Source organism: Cervus elaphus, chromosome 7 (assembly GCF_910594005.1).
Source record: "Cervus elaphus chromosome 7, mCerEla1.1, whole genome shotgun sequence".
NCBI lineage: Eukaryota > Metazoa > Chordata > Mammalia > Artiodactyla > Cervidae > Cervus > Cervus elaphus.
Genome location: NC_057821.1, coordinates 29,628,670 through 29,641,562, shown reverse-complemented (window position 1 = coordinate 29,641,562; position 12,893 = coordinate 29,628,670). Strand labels below are relative to the sequence as shown.

Sequence of the window (12,893 nt, the reverse complement as noted above, 5' to 3'; positions counted from 1 at the left end):
ACAAGTGAGAATAAAAACCTTAGAAAATAAGATAATGTAAGTTAGATGAGAAAACTCTACAAACAGATTTAATCTGAGCACATACCACCTGCCCCGTACCTTCTGCTCCCGGATCATTCCCTAAGGACCCAGGGATTTGCTGTCTGATGCTCTCTAGGATTTCTTACACTTTTGGGATGGGGCATGGAAGACACTGAATAGGCAGGAAGGATCTAGGCCTGCTTAGAAACTCTACTTAGTAACCATCAACCCCAGAGATTTGCCTGAAGGCCACTCAGTTCAATTTAGTTACTCAGTCATGTCGGACTCTTTGTGACCCCATGGACCGCAGCATGCCAGTCTTCCCTGTCCATCATCAACTCCCAGAGCTTACTCAAACTCATGTACATCAAGTCAGTGATGCCATCCAACCATCTCATCCTCTGTCATTCCCTTCTCCTCCCGCCTTTAATCTTTCCCAGCATCAGGGTCTTTTCCAGTGAGTCGGTTCTTCACAACAGGTGACCAAAGTATTGGAGTTTCAGCTTCAGCATCAGGCCTTCCAATGAATATTCAGGACTGATTTCCTTTAGGATGGACTAGTTAGATCTCCTTCAGTCTAAGGGACTCTCAAGAATCTTCTCCAACACCACAGTTCAAAAGCATCAGTTCTTTGGTGCTCAGCTTTCTTTATAGTTCAACTCTCACATCCATACATGACTACTGGAAAAACCATAGCTTTGACTAGATGGATATTTGTTAGCAAAGTAATGTCTCTGCTTTTTTTTTTTTTAATGTCTCTGCTTTTTAATATGCTGTCTAGGTTGGTCATAGCTTTTCATCCAAGGAGCAAGCATCTTTTAATTTCATGGGTGCAGTCACCATCTGCAGTGATTTTGGAGCCCAAACAAAAAAACAAACAAAAAAAACTCTCTCACTGTTTCCATTGTTTTCACATCTATTTGCCATAAAGTCAAGGAGGAAAACAGAACAGGCTCTATCTTGAAAGCAGGACTCCATCTTCGGCCGGACTGTGGACTTTGAGCTATATACCCAGTATCTATGGAAACGACATACCAACTGGAAAACCAGGCCCCCAGAAGGAAGAGCCCCAGGGCTCTCTGTAACCTAAAAGAATACCCTAATTATCTGGGTAACCAAATAGAATCATACATTCTATAATGCTTATTGGAGTATGACCACAGGCCTATTGCTAATTGTCCACTGTTAACTTCCTAGGCTTAAGGCATACAAATCACGGGTAAACTTTGATTGTATCTTTCTTTTTCCTTTGTTCAGACTAGTCTCAGGGAATTTGGGGAGGCAGGTTTGTGCATGTACACTTAGGGTATATAAGGTTTTCACAAAAACTGGTGGGGGTCCTTGGCTAAGAGGAGACTCTGTCTTGGGCCCGCCGGTGTAATAAACTGCACTCCACTATCTGCATTGTCCTTCTGAGAGAGTTTGTTTCCTAGAACTCGTGGCTACAACAAAGTGATGGGACCTGATACCATGATTTTAGTTTTCTGAATGCTGAGTTTTAAGCCAACATTTTCACTCTCTTCTTTCACTTTCCTCAAGAGGCTCTTTAGTTCTTCTTCACCCTGAGAAAAGGCAAAACCCTGGTTGTTGTTGTTCAGTAGTTCAGACGTGTCTGACTCCTTGCGACCCCATCACCGCAGCACGCCAGGCTTCCCTGTCCTTCACCATCTCCCAGAGCTTGCTCAAACTCATGTCTGTTGGGTCAGTGCTGCCATCCAAGCATCACATCCTCTATCATCCCTTCTCCTCCTGCCTTCATTCTTTCCCCAGCATCAGAGTCTTTTCCAGTGAGTCCATTGTTCGCATCAGGTGGCCAAAGGCTTGCAGCTTCTGGACGTGATGAGTTTGGATTTAGGACTGAAGCTCCTGCCACCCCCACCCCAGCTCCCCACACCCCTGTCGCGCAGCCTTAGGGCTTCTCGCGCATATGGACCCTGCGGTGCGCGACCATCTGCTGAAGCCCTGGTCGTAGCCATCCCCAGCCACAGGTGCGGGATGAGGTGCGAGCTCCGTGCCATCCCGCCACTTGTCTTGCCGGGCTTCTTGCCAGTGGGGACGCGCCTGGGCGGAAGGAGGTTGGCGCGGTGGCTGAAACACTTGGTACAATCCGCGCAATTGTGGGGCCTCTTTCCACCGTGGATGAGCTGGTGCCAGATCTTGGCCAAGGCAGAAATGTTAGGGGAAGCACACTGATTGAAACCGCCCACCCTGGCCAGGCACCATAGTAACCATTTGCATGAGTTGTTTTATGACAGGAGATCCTGATAAGGAATACAGAACTATTAAGCCACCACCAGCCGGAAGAGTTCGGGAAAGGTTGAGAGGAGACACTACCTGTCAGTCCACTTCCCAGAATCCCTCTTGCTAGCATCCATCTTGGCTGAGCAATGCCTGCGCCACCAGGAAAGACTCTGAATTAGAATGATTGGCCAAAGACCACCTGGAAACTAATCCCATCACCATAAAACCCAAGACTGTGAGCCACGCGGCAGAGCAGTTCTCCTGGGTTCCCTTACCCTCCTGCTCTCCACCCGGGTGCCCTTTCCCAATAAAATCTCTTGCTTTGTCAGCATATGTGTCTCCTCGGACAATTCATTTCCGAGTGTTAGACATAGAGCCCAATTTTGGGCCCTGGAAGGGGTCCCCCTTCCTGCAACAGAAACACTTGTCGAAACTCACTGTCGCGGTAGGGCTGCTGGCCCCTGTGGATGCGCCGGTGCGCGAGCATGATGAGATGCGGCCAAAGCTGCGGGTGCACTGCGGGCAGGGCAGCTCAGCGGCGTGCATGCACTGCCGATGTCCCGTGTCCTCGGCAACTCAAGAGATTTGAGGCCAAAGCGCTCCGCGGACTGCGCGCAGCAGAAAGGAGCCTCCCCGTGGTGCCTGAGCAGTGACACGTCGGATCTGAGCTCCAGCTCAGGCTCTGATTGAGATGTGGACCCTGGAAAAGCTTCTCCTCCCTGGGGCTGCGCTGTTGGCGGTTCGTTTGGAGGGGCGGCTGACGCCCTTGCCCCGCCGCGGGCATTGGTAAGGCTTGCGCGGGTCTGGAGCATTAAAGGGTCATCAGCGAGAGTCGATGGCAGTGCAAAGGGTCAGTTCCTTGCCCTCTAACGGGCACCAGTAGAGAACCTTATCAGAAGGCTCCTCGGAGACCTCATCCCCACTGACAGAGCTGGGGAAAGGAGTCCCTGCCTCACAGACCTCCTGGGCTCGCTAGGGATTTCACGATGTCGCCTGTAGGGGAAAGCAGAGGCCAGGGTTCTAGATGGGTGGAAATGAAGTGCAGCGCAAATTGGCAGATTGGAGCCTTAGTACTGAGGCTAATATTGACCCATGGAGCAAATCACTCAGGATCTCTAACTAAGCCTTCTTCCTCATCTGTAAAATGGGGGAAATAAGACATACTTAACAGGTCTGTATGATTATAAAGCTGTTTAATAAATACGTGCTGAATGGAGCACTTGGAAAGGGGAAGGTGTCCAGGGTTACTTCAGACTCCATGGTCTGGATTCTCGCATGAAACTCAGACATTTCAAAAAGAAAGCAAATAAAAGGTTGTTTCTACTTGGTCTTAGTAGATTTAATTTCCTGATTCTACCTGACTTACCATTATTTAGGGGTTAGGGAGGTTAAGGTGGAGGGGAAATTTTTAAATATCTGAGTGAGGCAAGCACTCAGCAAATACTCTCACCACCACCACCACCAACAACAAAAAAAACTGTACAGATTTGTCAAAAACAATAATGGGAGGGCTCTAGAAATTGACCAAATGCACCTATCGACTTAAAAAATATTCACAACCTAAAACTTGAGCTTTGTTTTACTCAGTGGGAATTTTTGGGACTTAAGCCCAGGAGAGATCATCTCAAGTGACCCTGAGAGAACTGCTCTGAGGAGCTGATGGGAAGAAGCCAGGTTTTATAGAAGTCTTGCAACAAAGAGCAGATAGTCTAAATATCAAAAGATTATTGTTAATTAAAGAAAATGAGATATCTCAAGTTAAGGAATTTAGCACTTTTCTATGTATGGGAGGATGCAAGAAAGAATCTGGGCTAACTGAGATCATTCCTTTCATATCCGTCTCAGCTATCCAGGGCCAGCATCTTGTGTTTTTCACATCCTGAGCTCCCTTGGGCTCACTGTAGGGAGTGGCTGCAACCTGATGGCTATTAGATCTCAGGTATTCTTCTCCTTCCTGGATGCCTTTAGGCTCACACTGGAGGTCTGGAATCACTGACAACTGTGGACTGTGACATCATTGTTCATTAATATGGCAGGAAATATTCCATTTCTCACATCCAACAATTTGAGAAATCTTTATTCAAGAATATTTTCCTAAACTTTAGCAAGAACCCTTTTAGGCTGGAGTTTCTCCTTTCACCCACCCAATCCAGCAAGGCAAGGATTAAAATACAATGAGATCTGGGTGTTAGGGCTATGAAGTACTGACAGCTGAAACTCTCTTAAAGGACTCAGAGAGAGCTGTAAGCTGCATATAAACCCAGCAGATGAGAAGCCATATGGGTGGGGAGTGGGGGATAGGGGGAGGATATGCAGAATAACCATTCCATGATGAGGAGGTCTACAAGGAAAACAGAGTCCAGACACCCTCACTCTTCCCAGAAGAAACTCACAGCCACCTCCTCAAATGTCAGCAACCCTGGAATAGCATGAGAGCCCAAGGATGAGATACACAAGGGCTGAAGGACAAGAAAGGACATTCAAATGTGAAGAGGAAGCAGGATTCAAAGACACAGAGAGGAGGATGACATAAGGAGCAGATAAAGGCAGAGTGACCTGAACCAATAGGACCAAATGAACTAGGTGGCCAGCACTGCTTAATAAACATAACTCCAGCATCAAGGAGTCAATAGGGCATCTGAGCAGAAAAATGGGCTTATCTGGTCTAATCCCATCATTTGGAAGATGAGAAAACAAAGGCATAGAGAGACTTAAATGTGTCCATGGTCACAAACCTACCTAGTGCAGAATCAGAATCCTAGGTCTCCTTTGGCCCTACCAAGTTCTCTGGCCATTGTGATCTTGCCTCTACATACAAGCTGAATGAACAAATGAATGCATCCTGCCCACCTGGTTTCATCATAAGACAAGTCAGAGCTTTGGGTTCAGAGAAAATTGAAACAGTCAGGCTTGTGAGATGGAGTAAAAGGAAAGAGATGGCTGAGTACTAGCCCAAAGAGCAAAAAGGAAAAGGAACACAGAGTCGCCACAAAAGTAGAAAAGAGGAAGAGGTAGAAGAAAAGACAAGGGGGAAGTCAAGAGGCCACATTCTCCCCTGAACCCCACTTGCAAAGTGCACGGATGTCACAGTTAGTCTGTGGAGGATGAAGATAGGGGAAAGTTAAGCTGGGGAGGCCATTAGAGATCCCATTCTTGAGGGTATCACCCCCCACTCCATTCTGCCTCCCTGAACCTGACACCTAGGAGCTATCACCCCTATCCACATCCTGCTCTATTCTCGGATCCTGCCCTTGCCCACAACAACCCCTGGCCCTCCTCTTCACCTCCCACTGCCCTTTCCCTCAGGCTTCCTCTTCCCGGCCTTTCTCCCCTGACTTTCCCTCCCTTAACTTCCTCATCCCCAGAGGGCCCACCCTCTAAAGTGCCTCCCGCTCATAGGCATCCGCTCAGGAAGTGGCCTCCGCCCCTCACTCTGCAGAACAAGGTGGGTGGTGACTGGGATAGGAAAAGGAGGGCTGCAGGCAGGGTGACCCGCTGGTAGAGAAGAGAAGGACCACCACAACAGCCCAGAGGAAAACCCGCTAGCTCACAGGGAAATTGGTGTCTGGGCTCCCTAGGCCAGCCTCTTTTAGGAGCCATGGAGCAGCGCGCTCATGCATGGATCTCACCTCCCCAGCCTGCATTCCCGGATCCCCTTGCTTCTCCTCCTCCCCAGGCTCTCTGGGATTCACAGATCAGGGTTGCAGGGAAGGACTGGAGAGCCTGGCAGTAGAGGATCTCCTTTGGGGGCCAGGAAAGAGATGTAGGAAGCAGGAGTGGGTGAGGAATAGAGACAAAGGCTTCAGCTCAGTTCAGAAAACAGGAGTGGGTGCTCACTCTGTTCACTGGCAGCCTCTCTATCTCTCTAGGGTGTGTGCTTTCACTGTCAGGGTCAACTGGGGAAGAGGAGAGGAAAGTGGGAGAAACTCAGGTGCCACGGGGCTGAGAAACAGGAGCTCTGGGTCCTCCAGAGATGTTGGACCAGGGATTCAACCCAAGTCCCCTAAATTGGCAGGCAGATTCTTAACCACTGGACCACAGGGGAAGCCCTATAATGAAATGAAATGCAGAAGGTGAAAAAGATTGTTTGTTTTTGCAAATTCTAAAGGCTGTGGGAAGTGGAAAGAGGCTTGGAAAGGCTTCCTGGAGGAGGTGATGCTTGTTTTGAAGCTGGAGGGGTGGGGAGGAATGAAGTCAGTGCAAGGGGACAAGGAGGGCATTCCTTCAAGCGAAGATAGAGAGGTGGGGATGCACATAGAGTCACCCAACCCCACCAATGCAGCAAGTTTATGTGAGAAAAAGCAGAACACATGCTGGGCTTGGAAACTTGAGGCAGGATTCTTGAAGCCTTGAATGCCAGACCTCAGACTACTGGCTCTATCTGGGAAGGGGGCACTGGAGAAAGTCACGTACTTCTCTAACCTTCCAACACTCTTATGGAGGCAGGAATCATTTAAGTTAAATTCAAGATGAATAAAAGGACTCTGAAAGATCCTGAGAGACATGGAGAGAAGATCAAAGGGACCATGGTGAAGGTTTCTGTCTTCAAGTGTTTTCACTAGGTCCCCAAAAGAGGCAGCTTACAGAATGGGAGGAAACATTTGTAAACCATATTATCTGATAAGGGGTTAATATTCAAAACAAAAACATATACAACTCATTAGCAAAATAATTTTAATTAAATAATTGTCAAAGGACTCGAATAGATATTTTTCAGGAAAAAAAAATATCTGATTAAAAAATGGACAAAGGATCTGAGTAGATGTTTTTTCCAAAGATATAAAAAAGGCTACCAGGAACATGAAAAGGTGCTTGATGTCACTAGTCATCAGGGAAATGCAACTCAGAACCACAATGAGAGGGGACTGGACTTCCCTGGTGGTCCAGTGGTTAAGAATCTGCCTTTCAATGCAGGAAACACGGGTTCAATCCTTGGTCTGGGAAATAAGATCCCACATGCCTCGGAGAAATTAAGCTCGAGTGCCACAAATAAAGAACCAGCACACCACAACTAAGACCCATCACAGACCCCCCCAAAAAAACATAATGAGATATCACCTTACACTCATTACAACAGCTGTCATCAAAAAGACAAGAGAGAGAACTAGTGTCAGTGAGGATGTGGGGAAGAGAACCCTGGTGTGCTGTTGGTGGAGATGTAAAGTGGTACATACATATGTGTGTGTTTCAAAGGAAAACAAAGTGGGTGAGGTGGGAAATGACAGCAACGAAGAATGTTGGGGGTAAAGCTGATGAAGTGAGAGCCGAATCTGCGTTCAAAACTGAGGATGAAAAAAAAAAACTGACGATGACATCATCAAATATCCAACATCTCCCACAGGTCAGGGTTGCTATCTATGTTTTACAGATGGTGACATCAAGAATCACTGAGGTCGAACAGCTGACTGAAGGTCACCCAGCAGAGAATGAAATCCTAAACCAGTTAAAAATTAAGAGTAGCAACGATGTGAGAAGGAATCATGCTGCCTCTGGCTTCCACACACTGCCAGGGACACTCTACCCAAAAGGACTGTTCCCTCTAGTATTTTCCCTTGCCTACCCTGGGAGAGCTCTATCTCCAGACACCTCCATACAAAGGACTAATTATGGGAGAGGGTCATAGAGTCCCCCGAGCTCCACCTTCTCTCTAAATAACAGGAACCCGTTAATTCCTGGGCTCCTTCCTCATTCTCTGCAACTGCTCTGCCCTTAAGAATCGGGACGGACATTTTTTTTCTATATTTTAAAAACATTTTAATGTTTTTTGTTTCTTTGTTTGTTTGTTTTAAATACATAAAGAATCAAATCTAATAAAGTGGGATATGGACTTTTTCTATTTTTAAAAAAATATTTTTATGCTTCTTTTTTTTGTTTCTAACACATAAGAATCAAATCTAATAAAATGAGATGTGGGCTTTTTTTCATTTTTTAAAAAGCATTTTTAAGGAAAGACATCTTTGCTACCACCACCAGCTAATACTGATTTGCCATCACCACAAGGGCCAGGTCCTCACCTTGTCTAAACCTCATTACAGGGTTCTCCGGGAACCTGCATCACCACCTCTACCTGGATCTCAGTGTATCCCAGGACTTAGGGGGCTTCTTGCCCCAGGACATTCTATTCATTCCTCTGCTGACCAGCAAGAATCACACACCCTAAGTCTTCTTCCCTAAGGTAACTGCTCTGATCTCAGGCACCCATTCCAGAAATCAATAGTCATGTGACTTGGCCTTTCTTTCATCCCTCCCCGGGCCACTTCAAACCCAGAGAATCCAGAGGAGGAGCAAGAGACCAGCCTCTCATCTGTTAGCTGAAGGCCTAAACATCAGTGCCAAAGAATAAGACATGAAGGTAGGCTTATTACCGCATCCCATTTTTTAAAAATGGTCTTATGGATGAGGGGTGCATTCTAGAACACCAAATGATGTGTGAGGACACGTTAGAATATTTTTTATGACATATTTGTGTTCTGGATGCTTGAGGGGGGTTATGGGGTGTTTGTGTGTGTGTACAAACATCTCTGAGCTATGTGTTTGGGAATTTGTGTGTACCTGCAGTAAAGATGTCTGTGCAATTTTACCACTGTGTGCCTGTTTTCAGAGTTTGGTGGGTTTGCAAAAGAATGTCTTAAGGCTTGCCTAGGTGAACTGTTGTGTGTCTATGTAGCCACAGAATTAGAAAATTTGACTTTTTATAACTCAATGTCCCTAACGCCATTGAACCATAAGCCTGAATGTCAGTTTTCACACTTTTTTCATCTCTGATATGACTATAATATTATCCAGAAATAAAGGTAAATCTTTGTATGGAATTTTATCCATCACAGTCCTTAGCATATTAGAGCCTGGTTCATTTATAAAAGCAAGGATCCCCAAATTAATCAGGTTTGGGTTGAAATCCTGAGAGGCATTTACAAACTATGACTTTTAGCAAGTTATTTAACCTCAATTGCCCTCCTCTCTTACTGTATAAAATGAGGGTATTATCTAATTTTTCACATAAGGTCAGAGTGAATATATGAAAAGGGATATAAATTCACACACCCGTTTTGTCCTTACCTAGTATAGGAACCCTCTAAAAACCTATTTCCTGATATGAAATAGGGTTCAATAGTTAACATTTATTCACCATTACTACGTTGTCAGAAACTGATCTAAGAGCTTTACATGTTTGACCTACTTAACCAATTCTACTTTCATATGAGGAAACTGAGGCACAGAGAGGTTAAACAACATTGGCCAAGGTTGCTCAGGTAAGAAATGAGAGAAGCAAGAATGGAACGGGGCAGTCTGACTCCCAAATCCTTGTGTTTTTTTTATTATATTTATTTATTTATCAATATTTGGCTGTGCCAGGTCTTAGTTACAACATAAAGTATCTTCATTGCGGCATGCAGGACTCTTTTGTTGTGTCACGTGAACTGTTAGTTGTGGCATGTGGGATCTGGTTCCCTGACAAGGGATTGAACAAAGGGTCTTTGCATTGGGAGTGCCGAGTCTTAGCCCCTGGACCACCAGGGAAGTCCCCCAAACCCTTATTGTTAATCAAAACATTAATACTTGTTCTGCTTAAGATAAATGAGAAAACCATACAAATACAATGTTGTATTAGGGGGAAGAAGGTTCTTTTCTGAACAATAAAAAATACAGGATTATAATTTATGAACAGTGAATATGATTTTTAAAATAAGTTATCCTTATAATGATAACTGTCGGGACCATGCAGTAGGAAGATTTCTATGCAACTTTTACCCATCACATCAACCATGATGGTTTCTGTACTGTTAGAATTTGATTCAGCATTACCTCAAAAGTTAAGACTTTTGCATCCACTTTTACTTTGTTTGAAAAATAGTTATTAAAATGAAAAAAACATGTATTAAAATGAGAGCCAGGAAGGTAGTACAGGAACCTCAGAGGTCATTTAGTTCAAACTCAATGGTTCACACATGAAAAAAAATTGAGGTGGGAGGAAATGAAGTGACATCCCCATATCAAATCATTAGCCAAAGCGAGTTCTACTAGGTGAAACCCATGTCTACTGATTAGTGGTCTTTCTCTACCCAGATGACTCTGGATTTAAAGGCTAGTACACGTGTGTCCATCTGTGTTGTTCACGCTCATCACAGTAGCTGGTAAGCAGGAGTGGCGTGGGCATTGGACACAGCCTAGAAGAGAGATTCACCACAAATTAAAATTTCCCCTTCTGGCAGGAACGCCACTGATAAAACACTGATTTTGGAAATCAAACAGTCCTGAGTACACGTCCACAGGGCCACTCACTTATTTATGCCCTTGGGATGCTTTACCTTACTGAGCCCAAGTCTGTTCATCTCTAGGAGGGAGATTCTATTTCCTCATAGAATTTTCTGGTAAATACATAACTAGAGTATACTAACATATATGGCCGCCTTCCTAAACTAAGGGTTCAGATCTGTAAATGCGCTCCAATGGACACCTAAGCATGTGTGTGCCGCCATCTGTTCCCCCTCCCCACTCCCATGGTCCGGGTTTTCCATTGCTTGTAAGGGACACATCGCCCTGTGTGTGTCGTCCTTCCAAACCTGCGCGTTTCCCTTTAGGGCAACCTCAGCACAGAGGAGCGCTTCCTCCTGCTGGGCTTCTCCGACTGGCCCTCCCTGCAGCCTGTCCTCTTCGTCCTCGTCCTCCTCTGCTACCTCCTGACTCTGATGGGCAACTCGGCGCTGGTGCTGCTGGCGGTGCGCGAGCCGCGACTACACACGCCCATGTACTACTTCCTCTGCCACCTGGCCCTGGTGGATACGGGCTTCACCACGAGCGTGGTGCCATCCCTGCTGGCCAACCTGCGCGGCCGGGCGCTGAGGCTGGAGCGCTGCGGCTGCCTGGCGCAGCTGTGCGCATCGCTGGCGCTGGGCTTGGCCGAGTGCGTCCTCCTGGCGGTGATGGCTCTGGACCGCGCAGCCGCCGTGTGTCGCCCGCTGCGCTACGCCGGCCTCGCCTCCCCGCGCCTCTGCCACGCGCTGGCCGGCGCCGCCTGGCTCGGTGGCCTCACCAACTCTGCCGCGCAAACCGCGCTCCTGGCCGCTCGGCCGCTGTGCGCGCCCCGACGGGTGGACCACTTCATCTGTGAGCTGCCCGCGCTGCTCCAGCTGGCCTGCGACGGCGGCGGCCAGGACTCCACCGAGCGCCAGATGTTTGCTGCCCGCGTCTTCATCCTGCTGGTGCCTTCCGCCGTCATCCTGGCCTCTTATGGCGGCGTGGCCCGCGCTGTATGGAGCATGAGGACCAGAGGCAGCCGCAGGAAAGCGGTGGGCACCTGTGGGTCTCACCTGACAGCCGTCTGCCTGTTCTATGGCTCAGCCATCTACACCTACCTGCAACCCGCGCACAACTACAACCAACGGCGAGGCAAGTTCATTTCTCTTTTCTACACTGTAGTCACACCCGCCCTCAACCCACTCATCTACACCCTCAGGAATAAGGAAGTGAAGGGGGCAGCGAGGAGGCTCCTGGGGGGTGTGGGGGGAGGGCAAGATGCACAGTGAGTCAGGCGGGGAGGGAAGGAGGGGAGTGTTACCCCGGGGCCCAAGGATGGGAATGCCCAGTGGAAAGGGTTTAGCCTTCAGGCTGTTCATTTCTCTACAAGAATCCATAAGATTTGTCCTTAAGAAGCCCATGGTTAATGGGGAGGTCCCTTCCTCCCATCAGGAAAGGTTCTTGTGCTGTAGGGAAACACCCCCCCACCCCCCACCCCCACCCCCGGCCATGTCCTTTAACTGTGCAGGTTTAGTGAGCCGAAGATGGCCCTGGGGCTTTCTCCTAAACTGATGAAAATAAGAAAGTGAGATTTGGGGAGGACCTTTCACATTTTCAGGCTTACCATATCCCCGACAAGAGTCCGTAAGAGATGGTAAGAGGTGTATGAAGATCCCAGTCTAGTGGAAGAGGCCATGGAAGACCCCGTGGTGTCTGTCATCAGACATATCGCTAAGTGACAATAAAATCATAGACTCAGCCCTGCGGGAGATTCCATCCAAAAAAAAAGAAGACACAGTCTCTCATTGCAGGGCATTAGTGCAAACAAATGCCCTGCTACCCAGTTAAATAGCGCCCACCCCAGAGAACTTGACCCATAATTATAGTGAGCAACACCTGTAAGTGCGGTTTGTGCTGAGTGGGGTTAAGTTCAGAAAGTCTTCTGCAGGAAGTGGTTCTTGAGACAGTTAGAAAGAAGAGAAGAGACTCGCAGGGAAGAGGGTAGACATGTTTCAGGCCTCAAGAAAAACATAGGTGATTGGGAAGGAGACCCAAGGTGGTGAGACAGAGGAGAAAAGGAAGGGAGAGAGATGGAGGAAGCAGAGAGGGGAACGCTCCACCAGCCAGACTGCGGGTAAAGTGTTGGGGTCAACCCAGAAACCAACCCTCAGCCCCCATCCAACCCAGAGAAGACCTGCTAGAGCCTAAGGCAGTCAGACCAGAGACCGCTCCACAGTCATTCAATTTTCTAAAAATCTGTTCCCACCTAAAGTACATCTACTCCCAAGGAGCCCCCACTAGAGGCATAAAATCTCTAGATTCCCACCGGGAATACCTTGCCATGACCACCATCATCCCCAGAAATAAGAATGGTTTAATAAGAGTATGAGAAA

General features: G+C 47.3%; 1 protein-coding gene across 1 annotated transcript; it reads left to right on the top strand.

The window, feature by feature from the left end:
* The first annotated feature begins 9,586 nt into the window (after window positions 1–9,586).
* On the top strand, window positions 9,587–12,874 carry LOC122697369 (putative olfactory receptor 2I1). The gene has a single exon (XM_043908141.1). It carries the CDS (start codon window positions 10,953–10,955, stop codon window positions 11,787–11,789), a length of 837 nt encoding a protein of 278 aa, XP_043764076.1. The 5' UTR covers window positions 9,587–10,952; the 3' UTR covers window positions 11,790–12,874.
* Window positions 12,875–12,893: the final 19 nt, after the last annotated feature.

Coding starts and splice junctions, on each gene's coding strand:
- LOC122697369 (XM_043908141.1), top strand. CDS start 10,953: ATGGGCAACTCGGCGCTGGTGCTGCTGGCGGTGCGCGAGCCGCGACTA.